Genomic DNA, 16,542 nt, shown 5'->3' with positions numbered 1-16,542 from the left:
GAATTATAAACTATTATTATTACATATGGAACGTAACTATTTAAGATTATATAAAAACCATAAATGCATAACAAAAGCGTTATAAACATCAGGGCGCGTATTAAATATGCGACGTAACTATTTTTTAATAGTTATAAAGTGCTTTAAAAGTTATGCCGCGCGTTTAAAACTCCGCGTCAAACGTCAAAAGTTACAAGTCCTATTCGCCCTTGAAAGAAATTTACCCACAAAAATGACCACATTAACACAACTGTGGAATAAATATTTATACATAGCCTATAAAAGTTGCAAATTGTATTGTACTTTTATTTCCATATCCAGAAAAGGGTTTGGCCCAAGAAAGTAAAATATGTAAGAAAGTGATGCCCACTTGTATAAAAAGATGAGATCGGATACCCATTTCTTGTATACAAGCAGTGTCAAAAACATCAAAGAAAAGCTATGGCTTTTTGGCATCATAAGATGGTAGTGTTGATCTTCTTGTTGGCAATGGCAAGATCATATGGTGTTGAAGATAAAGTGAAGGTCTCATTGTACTATGAATCTTTATGCCCATATTGTGCAAATTTCATTGTGAATCAACTGGGTAAAGCTTTGTATGAAGGAAACCTCGTCTCCATTGTAGATCTTAGGATGATACCTTGGGGTAATACTCAATTTGCTCCTAACAATGCTTGGATTTGCCAGGTAAAGTACAACCTTTATTGCAAGAAGTACTTGTCACTGTGTTGTTGTTAATGCTTTGGATCTTTCGATTTATATATGTTGGAAAATGAAATATCTTGTATGTCGTGTCATAATTACTGCTTGTGTTTTGTGTGATACACACGGTATAGTTCTAATTTAATTGTTATTGCAGAGAAATAGTTAGAATACATTTATTAAGTGGTTTGAAGAGTTGAAGTTATAAGATATTGTTAAACCGATAAAAGTTTTTTACGTTTTTTGTGTTTTTTTTTATAAACACTGATCATGTATTCATGTTACTTGTATTTTGCAGCATGGCCCTGATGAATGTTTGATTGATATGGTGGAGGCTTGTGCAATCGACTTGTTGCCTCATTCGGTATGATTTAAGCTCTCTCTCTTTTTTTTTTCATTGTTTATATAATTTATGGGTCTCAAGAAAATACATGCATATCAACAAAAATGATCGAATACATTGTTGGAATATTGTATCATTAATTACTTTTTTGAGTTTTATCAAATGGATATATTTTTATTTTTATTTTTATTTTTTTATTTTTTTAATGATGTTGAATGTTAAATTTACTCTTTTTATCCGCATTTTAACGCTAAAAATCTGTGAATGTATTCATTTTCATGCACAATATATTTTTATTTTTTCATGACTACAATTCTTGTCATTAAGCGATATTTAAAACATCTACTACATGTGATTATATATTCCAAATAATTATTTAATAAATAGTAATCAAATATTTATATGAACATAAAAGTAATATTGCATTTAACAATTATTTGATACTAGTTGTGAAACCCGTATATTATACGGGTTAATTAAAACATAATCTTAAATAAGAGCGATTAAATGAGAAGTTTATTTGAGTTTGAAATATGAAATAAGTGAAAATTATGAAAAAAAACATGCAAAAAATAAATTAATTAAAATTATATGTTTAATTGTTAGACCCGTGTACTAAATGAGTTATTATAATAAAATGTTAAATACAATGGTTTAAAGTGTAAATTTATTTGAAATTGAAATTGAAATTTTAAATTTCATATTTGAAATTAATAGTATTACAGTAGGTTTAATTTATGGAAACTAAATTAATGATATAGTGGAAATGAATAATGATGTAATTGACAAGTGGAAAATAAATATATTTCAAAATTATAACAAAATGACATGTGACAAATTAAATGAGAGAATGACAAGTGACAATAACATTTTCATTTATTAAGGTAGATATGATTTAAAGAAAGGGTTTTTATAATTTGTTCAAATATATAAATTCAAGTCAATATAATGAATTAATTAATTTGAAGGGATACGACAATGTAAGTGATATATATATATATATATTAATTAAATGTACACAAAAAAGAAAGTATTACAACTTTCATAAAGTTAATAAATGGAGATACCATTCCTAAAAAATGGAACTAATGACTAATGTTTCAAAATGAGTCAATTATTTTAGATATGGTTAAATACATAAATATATTTGACACACTTTAAGCTAATTCGAACGGCTTATGTCCATTTTAGACCATATGCCTTTTTTTATTCACCATATTCAACATTGAGAACTTTTGACAATTTTTAATGCCAAAATTACATTGTATGAAATAGATGAATATTAAAGTATGTTACTATCATATATAAAAGTCATTAAATTGTCTAAAATGCTAAATGACCTAATATGTTCTTAGTATGAACATTTAGTCATCTTTGGCAAATAAGCTAGCTTATTATAATTTGTTGTTTAGTAAAATCACAAAACTAATTTATTTTAGCTTATGAACTAGTTTATAAGTCAGTTTTTGATAAACTAATTTGAGATAGTTTTTGACAAGATTATGGAGATTTTTCATAAATATTCTAAATAGATCCTTAATTTTATTTATTTATTTTTTTCTTTTAGTTATATATGTAAATGTCTATTTATGTTATTTTACATTCCAATTTAGCTTATAAACTACTTTTTACAAATCAGTATTAATTCATAAGCTAGCTTATCAACTACCACCTATTTTTCAACTAAAAACTAAATTTTCAACTAATTTGTCAAATATGGCCTTAACCCTCATAAAACACACCCTTGACTTTGACGTGAATGTCTATAATTTAAATGTGAGACCTCGTTTATACACTTATACTTGTTTCATAAATGAATTTTGTATATAGGGACTATGGTTTGAAATGATCAAGTGTATTGAAGAATTGAATTTGCAAGGAAAACATGGTGAATGGAAATCTTGTATGAATTCACTCAAAATTCACCCACAACCCATCACGGATTGTTACCAAAGTAGAAAAGGTGTTGATGTAAGTACTTTCATTCCCATGCTTCACCATTTTACTTTATGCGTTACCTTTTAAACTTTTTAAGCTTTTAACTTCAACATGTGACTTTGAGTGCATTTTCCAACATTTAAAAAATATGGACAAAATAGTACATAAAAATGATTAATTAACAATAGCTAGTATCATATTGTTTATTTATTTATGTATTATATATTTTTCTTTTATATTTTGTTACCATTCTATATATATATATATATATATATATATATATATATATATTTAAATTATCAAAATAATATATTTAGTTATAACATTGTACTTCTAATCTTTTTTGTTATGACAATTTTTGAGAAATCTATATAATCATATAGATACAAGTTAGTTTCCGTTTGGATGACTTTGATATATTTTTTAAAATTTAGTGTTGTAATAAGCAAAAAAAATTAAAATATTATGCACTTTTGGTAATTTCAGTAGATTATACACGATAATTGATTTGGAATTGTACTTTTTAAAATTTTTTTTTTTGGAAAACTCTAATCACTTAAACAACTGCAATTTAGACGATATTGTTTGTCTTGTATCAAACAATATAAATAAATAAATATTGAACTAGTATCAATTTACACTCTAGATATTGGTGGTTAATTAGAATTGAAATTGAATTAGGCCGGGTCCCCATGTCCATATTTCTAAGACAAATCATGTACTAATATCATACAATACAATACATTCATGTTTTGATCATGTGATGCAGCTTGAACTAAAATTTGCTGATGAGACAAACCATCTCAACCCTCCTCACAGATTTGTCCCATGGCTTCTTGTTAATGACAAACCACTTCAAGAGGTCTCTCTCTCTCTCTCTCTCTCTCTCTCTCTCTCTCTCTCTCTCTTTATATATATATATATATATATATATATATATATATATATAAAGTTTAATAGATTGTCACATCGGTATTTTAGTTTTCATACAAATTTATCATTTAATACAATATGTTGAACTCTACATTAAATTGAACATATTTTAGAAATTAAAAAAAATGTTAGTAATTTTTTTTCCCATTGAAAGTTCAATACTTCAATGTTCATTGAACTTCAAATCTATTGAATGCTGACTTGGCATCATATATGTTATGGTTGAGAGTAATCCATTAAATGTCAATTATACATTTCATCTCATTCAACTATTCATTAAATTGAATTGTGGATGCTCTTGACAATACGTCGTTATGAAAGTGGTTATTTGTTGATACTTGAAATACATGGATCTAATGCAACATACAAAAAAAGGGTCCCAAGCTAAGCAATTAAATTACTATGAAAATGTATAATGTTAGAGTCATATAATAGCATGTGGAAGACTATGTAATTATCAATCAAATTTACTAAACAAATAAATGTGATCATGCATGATAGTATGATATAGTATACTAACATAAGTAGAAATGATACTACAGGACTACCAGAATTTTGTTGCATACATCTGCAATGCATACAGGGGTCAAAACAAACCGAAAGCTTGTGAGCAACATGTACTCGAGACAAATGCTTTCAAAGAGGCAAATTCCAGCCATCATGTTTGCTATTCTGGTGAAATCGAGCAATCCCTTCCATTCAACTATAACTTGTAATGCATAATATTATAAGTATCAATTAATGGTTTGTATTTATAAATTTTAGTTGTGAAAGATAATTAACCAATCGGATTTCAAATGTTATGGACAATATGAATGCATCGTATTTGAAAATCGAGTTAAATGATAACTACCAACCGTTTATTCTTGTCATCGGACATTCATGTAGATTTTTGTGGGATTAGTTTACAAAATACTATGACATCAAAAGATGTCCAACGTAAGTGTACCCCAACAACTGTGGATTATCAAGAAATCTAATTAGCCCATTTTGAGTAGAAGCCCATGATCTATAAGATGCTATAATGTTTTAAAATGTCGTGGAGGATTCCAAAACGTTTTAGAAGAGACATGGAGATTCTTAAACGTCCTAGAAGACATTGAAGATTCTAAAACGTCATAGAAGGCTTGACTAGAATTTTCTAGGCCTTCATAGAATTATATTGAACATTCTAGAAAAAAACTTGTATATACAAAGTTACTAGAAAAATCTAGAACCTTTTAATAAAGAAGTGGAAGGCTATAAAATAGGAAGGGAGCTCATTTGCTCCAACAATCCAAGAAATCAAAGAGTAGTAGTCTCTAAAAACGTGAACTAAAAGAGTGAATTCCTAAATTAATAATGTGGTGTGAGTCCTTAAACACTTGGCGTTGAAATTGAAATTTCCTCTTGAGTGGTCATAATAAAAAGTATTGTTTCTTATTAAAGAGTTGGATTCAACACGTGTTTGTGTTTCCCACAAAAAGAATTGTTTTCACATAATATTTTCCTCGTGTTAGATAACGAAGATTATGAAAAGTAATACAATAAGTGAGTCAGTTGAATTGGTTAAGGGTTAAACTATATTACAATTTTAATATAATATTTTTAAATTAAAGAATTTAAGAGGCTCTATGCATTAGAGCTATAATTTAGATGATCACAAACGTTTGTTTTATTTTAGCAAATACGATTATAAATAAAACATAACTCAAATAGATGTATATTGTAAGACGGTATAATTTTGAACCTCACTATGCGTTTGTAACCGTATATGAGTATACTAGAAGGTGGTGTAGTGTTATGAGGTTAATAACTTGTGCTTGCACTTGACTATCATGTTGCCAAGGAGCTAAGTAAGCCTAAAAAAGGGTTGGAAGGGAATTTTAAAGCACCTTAAAAGATAATTAAGGCTAAGTATACACGGCATGACTTCTAACATTTCAAGAATGCAATACTAATGTATATTGAGCATATGATTGTATCCTGTCCTTTTCGTTGATATTTACCGGTAGACACCTTAACCCTTTTCTCTATTGTATCCGTTTTTGTTAATTATATAATTTTATAAATATATAACATTCATAACATTAATTTTATCCATCTTACCTCAAATGATACTTCTCTCATTGCTTTTCAAGAACTATTACCAAATATTATGTCAAAATTCATGTAATTGGAGGGTCCGTTCTCGAAAGATGAAATTAAATCCGTTGTTTAGAGTTGTGGTTTGGTATGCAGAAGTCCCCAGGACTCGATGGGTTCACCATTGATTTTTCCAAAAAAAAAATAGAACTTAATTGGTGGAGATGGGGTTGATGCAATAAAAGAATTTGAGTCGTCGATGTAATATAATTTTTGTAATGTCAATTCCGAAATCATGACCCTTTGTATGTTTACAAGTTTCTCCCGATTAGTCTTATATGTGTAATCTATAAAATAATAGAAAAAGCTCTTGCAAATTGGCTAATGATGGTTGTTGGATCAATGATGAATAATGTTCAAAGGGCCTTAATGAAAAGTAAATATATCTTTGGTGGTCTGTTAATCTTAACGAAGTTCTTTCATGGAGTAAAAAGAGCTTTGGTCTTGAAGATAGATATAGAGAAATCGTTCGACTGCATGAATTCAGGGTATCTTGATAATACCTTCAAGGTAATGGGCTTCGAAGAAAAATGGAGAAGATGGATTCAAACTTGTCTAAAGTTGGATATTAGGTCTGTTTTGGTTAACGAAATACCAATGTGTAAGTTCAAAATGACTATAGGTCTAAGGCAAGGAACCCTTTGTCTCAATTCCCACACATATTGGTGATGGAGGGGTTCTATGTGGCTTTAATTAGAATGATTAACCAAGGTATTATAGAAGGGGGATTAATCAAGGTATTATAGAAAGGGGATCTCTTGGTGATAAAGTAAAAATATTGTACATCTTTTTACGTTGGCAATGTTATTCTAATTAGGAAGTGGTCGATAAATTTTTTGAAGTCTTTTGTGAGAATTTTGAAGGCATTTTACATGGTTCCTCGCCTTAATTAAATCTTGAAAAAAATTTGTGTATATGTGGTCGATGTCGATTTTATGGAAGTTGAACATATGGCAGACATTATTAATTTTAAAGCTTTTTGTTTTCATTCCTTTTGCCTTGGTGTTCCTGTGGGACATACTATAAACAAGAAAGAGGCGTGGCAACCTTTAGTTACTAAATTTCAAAAAAAAAAAAAAGATGGAAAAACAAAGATGTGTTCAATGGGAGTCGGTTGACTCTAATTAGATATATTATTGGAAGTATAAGCTTGTATTGGTTCTCACTCTATAAAACCACTATAGTTGTCATTAAAACTCTTGAAGGAAGGGCAAAATGGGAAAGATTGGCATTCCTATGGAAATAATGGTGTTTCTTTTTATGAGAAGGGCCAAAATAGCAAAAGTAACATTAGTAATAAAAAAGGAAGTGGTATGGGGGTGTTTTTGAGTAGCAAGGGTAATATGGGAAGTTCTTCGGTTAAGAATTTTCATCAGGTGACTAATTCAAAGGCGGATATAAGGAATAAAGCTCAAAATAATTCTGTTTATGTTCCTAAATCGGGGATGGATTTAAAAGTTAGTTCCAATTTTGATAAGATTCATCAAAATGAAAAAGGAGCTGATCCTGTGATTCCGTTCTCTAATAATCAATTTGATGCTTTGAATGATCTTGAGGATGATGATCAGTTCAGTTATTTAAAGGAAGGAGTTGGTGTTGTTGATTTGTCTTATTTGGATGATGTGGAACAAATGGAAGTTACCGAAGGTATCTTGGAGTATGATGCCAAAGTGGATGCTAATTCCCAATGACGGTCAACTTTAGGTTTTGGAATATTAGGGGAATGAACCAATCCCCTAAGCAAAAAGATATTAAAGATGTTATTAATTCCAATAATTTGAGTTTGTTTGTTGTTCTTGAATCTCAAGTCAGTTATAATAAGCTTAAAGAGAATTGTGATAAGATTTTTGGTTCTTGGAAGTGGATTGTGAATAGGGGTATTTCTGGAAATACTTCTCGCATAATAATTGGATGGAATCCCAACTTTTTGATGTTAACTTGATTGAATATAATGATCAAGTTTTGCATTGCAAAGTTGTTTTCCCTGAGAATAAGAAGGTTATTTTTTGTTCTTTTGTGTATGCTGCTAACAAATACACTGAACGAAGAATGTTGTGGTCTTCTTTGGAATATCATAACATATTAGTCAAAAATGATCCTTGGGTTATTTGTGGTGATTTTAATGTCACGTTAAAACTCAATGAAAGTACGGTTGACATTTCGAGATTCACCAGAGGCATGGTTGAATTTCTTGAGTGTGTTAACAAAATTAAGATCCAAGATGTTAACTGTAATGGGCTAAATTTTACTTGGAGCCAAAAGCCAAGAGGAGAATATGGTCTGTTGAAGAAGCTTGATCGCGTGATGGTAATTATAGCTTAATTGAAGCCTTTCCTTTTATATTTGTGTCTTTCCATCCTTATAGACTTTCAGACCATTGTCCGGTTATTGTGAATGTGCCTTTGAAGTTAAAGTTTAAAGTTTTACCTTTTAAATTTCCAAATGTCCTTACTCTTTCTCCTGAATTGTGAAATCCAAGGTTATAAAAGGTTCCAGTTTACTCAAAAACTCATAATGCTAAAAAAACCAATTCGTAAACTGTTAAGGGAGCAAGGGCATTTTTCAGAGAAGGTTGATCATTTTCACAAAGAGCTTGAGGATGTGCAATCTGATTTGGATTTGGATCTGTTTAATCCTCAACTTCGTGAATTGGAGGCTATGTTTCTTGGAGAGTATAAAAAGGCTTATGATGAGGAGGAAAGAGACATAAGGCCAAAGTAGGAAAGATTTTTAAGACATAAAGCCAAAGTAGGAAAGATGTTTAAGACAGAAGGCCAAAGTTCATTGGCTTAGAGAGGGTGATTGTAATTCTAAATATTTTCATAAAATTGTCAAAGGGAAAAGAAATAAAAACAAAATTGAAACTATTTTAAACAATGAAGGGGTTTGGGTTGAAGGAGAAGAAGTGTATAAAGAATTTATTGATTATTTCAGTGATTTTCTCGGAACTGAGTTTCCTTGTGAGCAGATTTTACAGCCACATTCTTTATTTGTTAAAAAGCTTGATCTTTCTCAAGCGGTTGAGATGTTTCAAATTGTCACCAATGAAGAAATTAAAAATGCCCTGTTTGACATAGACAATGACAAGGCCCCTGGATGGTTATTCTGCTAATTTTTTCAAATCCATGTGGTCTATTATTGGTGAAGACTTATGTCAAGCTGTTAAAGAGTTTTTTGCGAATGGGTTGATTCTCAAAGAGATTAATGTTACAACCATTGCTTTGGTTCCCAAAATCATACGCCTGGAAAGATGAGTGACGACAGGCCTATCTCTTATTGTTTGCTTATTTACAAGTGCGTCAGCAAAGTGATTGTCATAATTAGAAATCATTTAAGGTCCATTGTTTCTGATAATCAATCAACATTTATACATGGAAGATCTATTATAGATAACATTCTTCTGTCTCAAGAGCTGGTTCGGGGGTATCATAGAGATCGTGGGTATTTTCGATGTGCTTTAAAGGTTGATATTCAGAAGGCTTATGACACTGTCAATTAGTCTTTTCTTCAGGATATTCTCTTTTATTTTGGTTTTCAGGGTGATTAGAGGAATAAATTTCTTTCTTATGCTGGAAGGTTGCAACTTATTTCCTCAGTCCTTTATTGTCTTCCAGTGTATTGGGCCTCTTGCTTGCTTATTCCTGCTGCTACCATTAAGGAGATTGAGAAAATGATGAAAATTTTCCTTTGGAATTGTGATGAATCCAAGAAGGGTAGAGCTAAAATAGTTTGGTCTACTGTTTGTAGACTAATGGAATGTGGGGGTTTAGGCCTTAGAAACTTAAGAGCTTGGAATAAAGCCATTTTATCCAAAAGAATGTAGATGATTATGTCTAATTCTGAATCTATGTGGGTTATATGGATCAACATCAACATTTTAAAAGGAAGGAGCTTTTAGGATATCGAGAAAAAACATGAGTTAAGCTGGTGTCGTAGAAATTTGATTAGACTGAGATCTAAATTCAGGAATCATTTTTTTAATAAGGTTGGGGATGGTGCTAACACCTTTATGTGGTATGATGATTGACATCAACTTGGTGCCTTTTCTTATGTTCTCTCTCCTAGAGTTTTCGAGTGTTGGCTTTCGAATTTCTAATAAAGTCAAAGATGTTATTGGTGATAGTTCGTAGTTTTAGCCCGATGATTGGCTTTCTATCATTCCTCAACTTAATGATTTTCAATTGTCTGTTCTTGATCCTTTAGTGGATGACAAGGTTTTATAAAGGAAAATGGACGGGAAAGTGGTGGATTTTGACATCTAACAAGTTTGGAATGATCTTAGTGAGTGTGATCCGATTGAGCCATGGGTTCATTTTGTTTGGTTTAAGCAACGAATTCCTAAACATTCTTTTATTCTGTGGCTTGCTATCCATGAAAGGTTGAATACTCGGGATATAAAGAAGTTATGGGATAGTAATAAAAATCATAATTGCCCTCTTTGTAATACTTAATCAGACTCTGATTCTCATTTATTTTTGAGTGCCTTTTTTCTTCTTTTGTTTGGAAGTCTGTGAAAGAAATAGTGGAGATTAGAAGTGGTTCTTATGTGTGGAGGAATCTTGTTGAAGAACTCCTGAATTTGCTCAAAGGAAAAAGCATTATAATTTTTATTATGAAAATTGCTTTTGCTGTCTCGGTTTACCATATTTGGAGAGAAAGAAATTTCAGACTTTTCAAAAAAGGAAATAATAAGGAGAATAAGGCCAATTTGAACATTTTTGAAGAAATTTGTCTTAAACTTATTCGGTTTAAGGGTGGTTACTTGGGATTTGACAATGTTGTCAAGAGGAAGTGGGGTATTCCCGTTGGAGAGAAGGATAATGATCTTTTTGATGATTAGTGGAATTGACGGAATTGGGTTTAGCAATTTTCCTCTTAAAATTGCTTTGCTTATCGGTTTTATCCCGATTTTCTTAAGGTTTTTACCTTTTGAAGTGGTTTTAATAATGCAAATGGGTTTTATCCCCATTCTCTGTTGTTTTACTCCTAGGTAACTAGGAGTCTCCACCTCTGTGGGTGCCACTGCTGTTTCAATTTGCAAGTGGTGGGATATTTACCCAACAATACACGGGCTTGAGTACGTCATCCTTAGACTGTACTGCTTTTGGGTTGGTTGTTTCCTTTTTTATAATAAAAACAACCACTTGTTGATCTTTTGGGTTTTCCTTAAGATTTTTGTTGTCCGGTTTATCTTGGATATCATTGGATTTTTATCCTTTGATGTGGAAATTAATGGATGTAATTCAATTTATTTTGGATTTAGGTTTCCTGGATATTCTTTGAATATATTTATAATAAAACGAATTGACGGCAAATGGTTTAGCATTTTTCCTTCTAAAATTGCTTTGCATGTCGGTTTTATCCCGACTTTCTTAAGGTATCTTCCTTTTGAAGTGGTTCTCATTTTAATGCAAATGGGTTTTATCCCCATTATTCGTTGTTTTCTTCTTAGGCAACTAGGAATCTCCATGTTTGTGGGTGCCACTGCAATTTCCATTAGCAAGTGGTGGGATATTCACCCGACAATACATGGTTAGACTGTACTATTTTTGGGTTGATTGTTTCCTTTTTTCTAATAAAAATAACCACTTTTTGATCTTTTGGTTTTACCTTAAGACTTTTGACAACCAGTTCATCCTGGTTATCATTGGAATTTATTCCTTTGATGTGGATATTGAAGGCTCTAATTGCAATTTTTTTGCATTAACCTTCAAGGGTATTTCTGGAAATACCTTAATAAAAAAGGAATTGACAGGATTTATTTCTTTGGTTCGACTCCAAAGAAGATAGTTGTTCGGTTTTATATTTTTGAGCATAAAAATTTCGGCATTTTTTTGCCTAAGGGCTCAAATCCCGAAGATAGTTGTTTTACCTTTCGAGGGTATTTTTGGAAATTTTCCAATCAAATTCAAATTGATGGTATTTATTTCTTTGGTTCGACTCCAAAGAAGATAGTTGGTTGGTTTAATATTTTTGAACTTAAAAATATTGGTTCTCATTTGCTCAAGGGTTCAAATTTTGCTAATAGTTGGTCCAAAAAAGATTTAATGCTTTTCAAAAGTTGGCTACTTGGGAGATTGCTTGGTTGCTTATTTGAAGACTCTTTGGGGTAAATTTGTCAAATATGTTGATCGAGCTAATTTGAAGATTAGAAGTTTTTGTGATTTTCCCGGATTTTGCATTTTTCTTTCATGGCGCTTGAAGTTCATTTTTTTGTTGAAAGAATATGTTGAAAGGAAGATTAATGCTTTTGGATCTAAAGATAGTTTCAGTCAACTTGGGGACTTGTTGTTTAAATGTATTGTTATTTTGAGGTTATAGTTGTCTTTGGTCAAGAATGGATTGGGTTTTAATAGAAGATTTTTGAAGAACAAAGGAGAGGATTTCAAGAATTCTAAAGCTCAAAGGAAGTTGGTTGTTGTTTTTGGAATTAGTTTGGATTGGATTGTTTCGGAAGTTCGTGAAGATGTGATGGTGTTGGTCGATGATTCTCACAATTTTGAAGTCCCTTGGTTGCCTTGTGACATTAGATTTATTTTTCATGCCATGGAGTATTTTTTCGAGTATGATGTCAAAATTTTATTTTTGCTTTGGTTGAATTTGAAGTACATCTTGAAGATCGAAAATATGGAAGATTCTTGGAGATTAAAGATTGTGGCTCATGGGCTCAATGATTTTTTATTAGTGAGCTACTTTTGGTTTCGCTCCATTCCTTTGAATTGGATTTGGACTTAGATTGGTTAGTGGTGTTTAGATAGGTGTCGTTGTAATTTTTAATTTCTCTATTTGGTAGCTTGTTTTAGTTTGTTAGTTAGCTTTGCTTTCTTGTCTTATAATTAGTTTTTTTTGGACGGTTGCCCTCCTTCCTTTGTATTGTTTTTTTTCTTTTAATAAAATTTGCCAAGGAGTTTCCTCTTTTATCCCAAAAAAATAAATAAATAAATAAATAACTCTTGAAGGAACTTATAAGACCTTTTTTTATAAGGATATTACAACAATCGAAAGGATATGACAACAATCGAAAGGATATTACAACAATCGAAAAATGTTGTGGATTAAGTGGAATAGAGTTAGGAGAGACAAGGTAGATTACATGTGGGTATATTGTTTGCTATAAATAAAGATTTTCTATTTAAATGGTGTTGGAAATTTCAAACAAGTAGAAACATTATTAGTCATCAAGGATATACACGGATCTACCAGGGCGTTTCAAGGCTAATAAAATGTAATGAGTGCAACTGGAAACAAAATTTGCAGGCATATCGGAAGGAATACACTCGGGTTCATTTTCCAAGGATATGTGAAGCTTGCCTTTGGAAAAAGATGATTCATATATAGTTGCGTCTTGTTAAATATTTAATATTAGATTATAACTCATGTACTATACAATTTACAAAATAGAATAACATAACGACTATACAAACCATAATCATTAATCATAAATTTACAAACTGTTGTTTTTAATTAATATCTAAAATAGTTTCAAAACATCATCGATATTCTTTAGCTCGAGATTAATTATAAAATCAGCGTATTATACAATTAAATATAAATTTTAATAGATTGAAAAAACCAAAAGAAACATACATGGTTATATCATTGTTTATTTAAAATCCTAAAATAAGAAAATGTAAGAAATATACATGAATGCAAAATGAAAAAAAAAAAAATTATAACTAAAAATGATGAATAAATATGTATTACAATAATAAATAAAAGATGTTATAAACAAACAAAAAAAATATATTATTTTTTTATAAACTTCAAAACACTTTTTTATATGAAACATAGAAAGTTGTATTTGTAAGTCTATCATTTTATCTAAAGTAATAATTTTAATCTCTCTACTTTAAACTTTAAATATAACAATATACAAATGATCATGTGTGAGGTTCAATAGATAACCATTATTAACAAGAATCAAGAAACCATTTGTAAGCATCGAAAATCATAATGATCAACGGCCAAAGGAATGGATGTACACGTGTACATTGAATACACATACACCAGATTATACCATAAAACTCACATCTTTACCAAAAAAAATTCACATCTTTTTTCGTTTATAATTTTTTTATGCCACGTTTTTTATCGAAAAAAACCGAATATACCTTTGTTCATGATTTTTCGTCATCTTTCCATAGAGATCCATATTTGATATATAAAAAGCAAAAAAAATCGAAAAAAACTCACTTCGTTTTTTGTTTTTTTTTCAATATTTAAGTTTATTTTTATCCAAAAAAACTAATTATACCAAAAAAAATTCACAGAATACAAAAGTTTAAACTTCTTGCTTCAAAGCTGAAATATTTCAGCTTTGATATCTCATCTTTGAAGGATTGTAATTCATCGAATATAACACCAAAAACAACTAAATTATAGTCTAAAATCATCTACAAACTCCAAGTTATACGTTGGAGAAAATTGCATCTCAATCCAACTTCAAAAGAATGAGATATGTTTGTTTAAAAAATTTCACTGAATACAAAAGTTTAACTTTCTTGCTGAAAAGCTGAAATATTTCAGCTTTAAAGAATTGTAACTCATCGAATATAGCACCAAAAACAACAAAATTATAGTCTAAAATCATCTACAAACTCTAAATTACACGTTAGAAAAAAACTACATGTCAATCCGACTTATTGTTTAAAGAATTTCACAGAATACAAAAGTTTAAATTTCTTGCTGAAAAGCAAAAATATTTCAGCTTCGATATCTCATATTTGAAGGATTGTAACTCATTGAATATAATACCAAAAACAACAAAATTATAGTCAAAAATCATCTACAAACTCTAAATTACACGTTGGAAAAATCCTATGTCAATCCGACTTAAAACGAATGAGATATGTTTTTTTAAAGAATTTCATAAAATAGAATTTTTTTTTTAAAATAAGCCGGTCCAAAACCGGTTTTTACTCGGAACCGGTAAAAAAACCGGGTCGGTTTTGCTGAAATCCTAGCACCAAGAACCGGTCCAGGGGTTCAAAAAAACGTTCCCGTTCGATCTGGTCCACATGTCCAAATGTTCATCCTTACTTATAATCAACATAGAAGGCCGACTTGGTTTGTTCTCTATCCGGATAACGCAAGAGATTGTAACCATCTAGGTAACCAAATTGATGTGGTGAGAAACTATTTCACAAAAAACAATAATATTAATAAGCATAACAATAATGTGATCAAATCAATGAAACTATGTTGCTAGTTAAACGAATGAACACAAATTCTCATTCGTTTGGTTAAACAAACGAACTGAACAATAACCTCGTTCGTTCATTTATGTTCGTGAACATATATTTATTTCAATAAAATAATAATCATAGAACATATATTTATATAACTATATATGAACGAATACAGTGATATTATGCATGCATTATTTAACTATCAAGCAAATATGTAAGCATTTTCTTAATGGTTTCAGGGAAATCTCAATGATATATAAACACACAGTATAAATTGCAATTATAACTAATGGAGGCCTGATAACATTATCAATTATATTTAGTAAGTTTTTTGTTTTTAGTAAGGCCATTTAGAGTTTGGAAATCGAGGCATGTGTGTTGCAATGTATTTACATTTACAGTTATGGGATTAAACTTCGAGGAAAACTGAAGTTTTTATAATCTTTTACCGTGTTTAGTCCAAAAACAAAACTAGTTGCTCCTTTATAATGCAAGATGAAAAATAAGTATATTTCCATACATAAATCAATAATTCAATATTAGAAGAAAGATAAGGACGTCATATACAACAATCACATGTGAACAAATTGGGAGAAACCAAAGATAATCCTAATAAAAACACTACATGTCAAACCACTCACCTTCATATTCATAATAAACAAGTTAGGCTATATCGACAAAGATTTTGAAAAAAACCAAACTGTTCATATGGTATACAAGTGTCATCTCCTAATAGCTAGGTTATACAATTTTTTTAAGATAAGGATGCAGCCACAACATCATTCAACCTATAAGAGAGGAAGACCACAAAATGACTTCTTTAAGAAATTTACTTCCTTCAAATTCGAATCTTTATAAACCCCACTTTTAACTTTTCTATCGTCATTTGAAAGTAGTAGAAATGGAATTGGCACAAATAGTCAAGGAATAATAGAAGGAGAAAAATTAGGTTACCATGCAAATCTTTATAGGATTATCATCACACTAGAAGAACACGAAACAAGAAACAAGAAACAATTCATAAAATAAAGTATTATTTAAGGAAGATATTATATTTTAAAGGAGAAAACTAAGAAAAAAACAAATTGCCTAAAGATGACATATCTACATCATTTATCAAAAGAAAGAAAGAGGTCTCATGCATACAGGTGTTTGTGGATCATTTAGTATACAACATATATGTATACATGTACCTTTTTTATTGGATAAAAACAATCCCATGACTTTTAGATATCTAAAACGGATTGGAAAAATCAAAGACAGGCCTAATAAAACACACCAATCACTTTCATATTCATAAAATAAAAATGGAGA

General features: G+C 30.2%; 1 protein-coding gene across 1 annotated transcript; it reads left to right on the top strand.

Annotated features, from left to right (window-relative positions):
* The first annotated feature begins 324 nt into the window (after positions 1 to 324).
* LOC145076799 (gamma-interferon-responsive lysosomal thiol protein-like) lies at positions 325 to 4,788 on the top strand. Its single transcript, XM_079022588.1, has 5 exons — positions 325 to 687; positions 1,001 to 1,066; positions 2,876 to 3,016; positions 3,753 to 3,845; positions 4,459 to 4,788. The coding sequence occupies exons 1-5, from the start codon at positions 442 to 444 to the stop codon at positions 4,630 to 4,632; spliced, it is 720 nt and encodes a 239-aa protein (XP_078878714.1). The 5' UTR covers positions 325 to 441; the 3' UTR covers positions 4,633 to 4,788.
* Positions 4,789 to 16,542: the final 11,754 nt, after the last annotated feature.

This window comes from Lactuca serriola, chromosome 9 (genome assembly GCF_051521515.1).
Source record: "Lactuca serriola cultivar US96UC23 chromosome 9, Lser_US96UC23_V15, whole genome shotgun sequence".
NCBI lineage: Eukaryota > Viridiplantae > Streptophyta > Magnoliopsida > Asterales > Asteraceae > Lactuca > Lactuca serriola.
The sequence above is the reverse complement of the archived record's forward strand: the minus strand, read 5'-3'. Positions and strand labels throughout refer to the sequence as shown.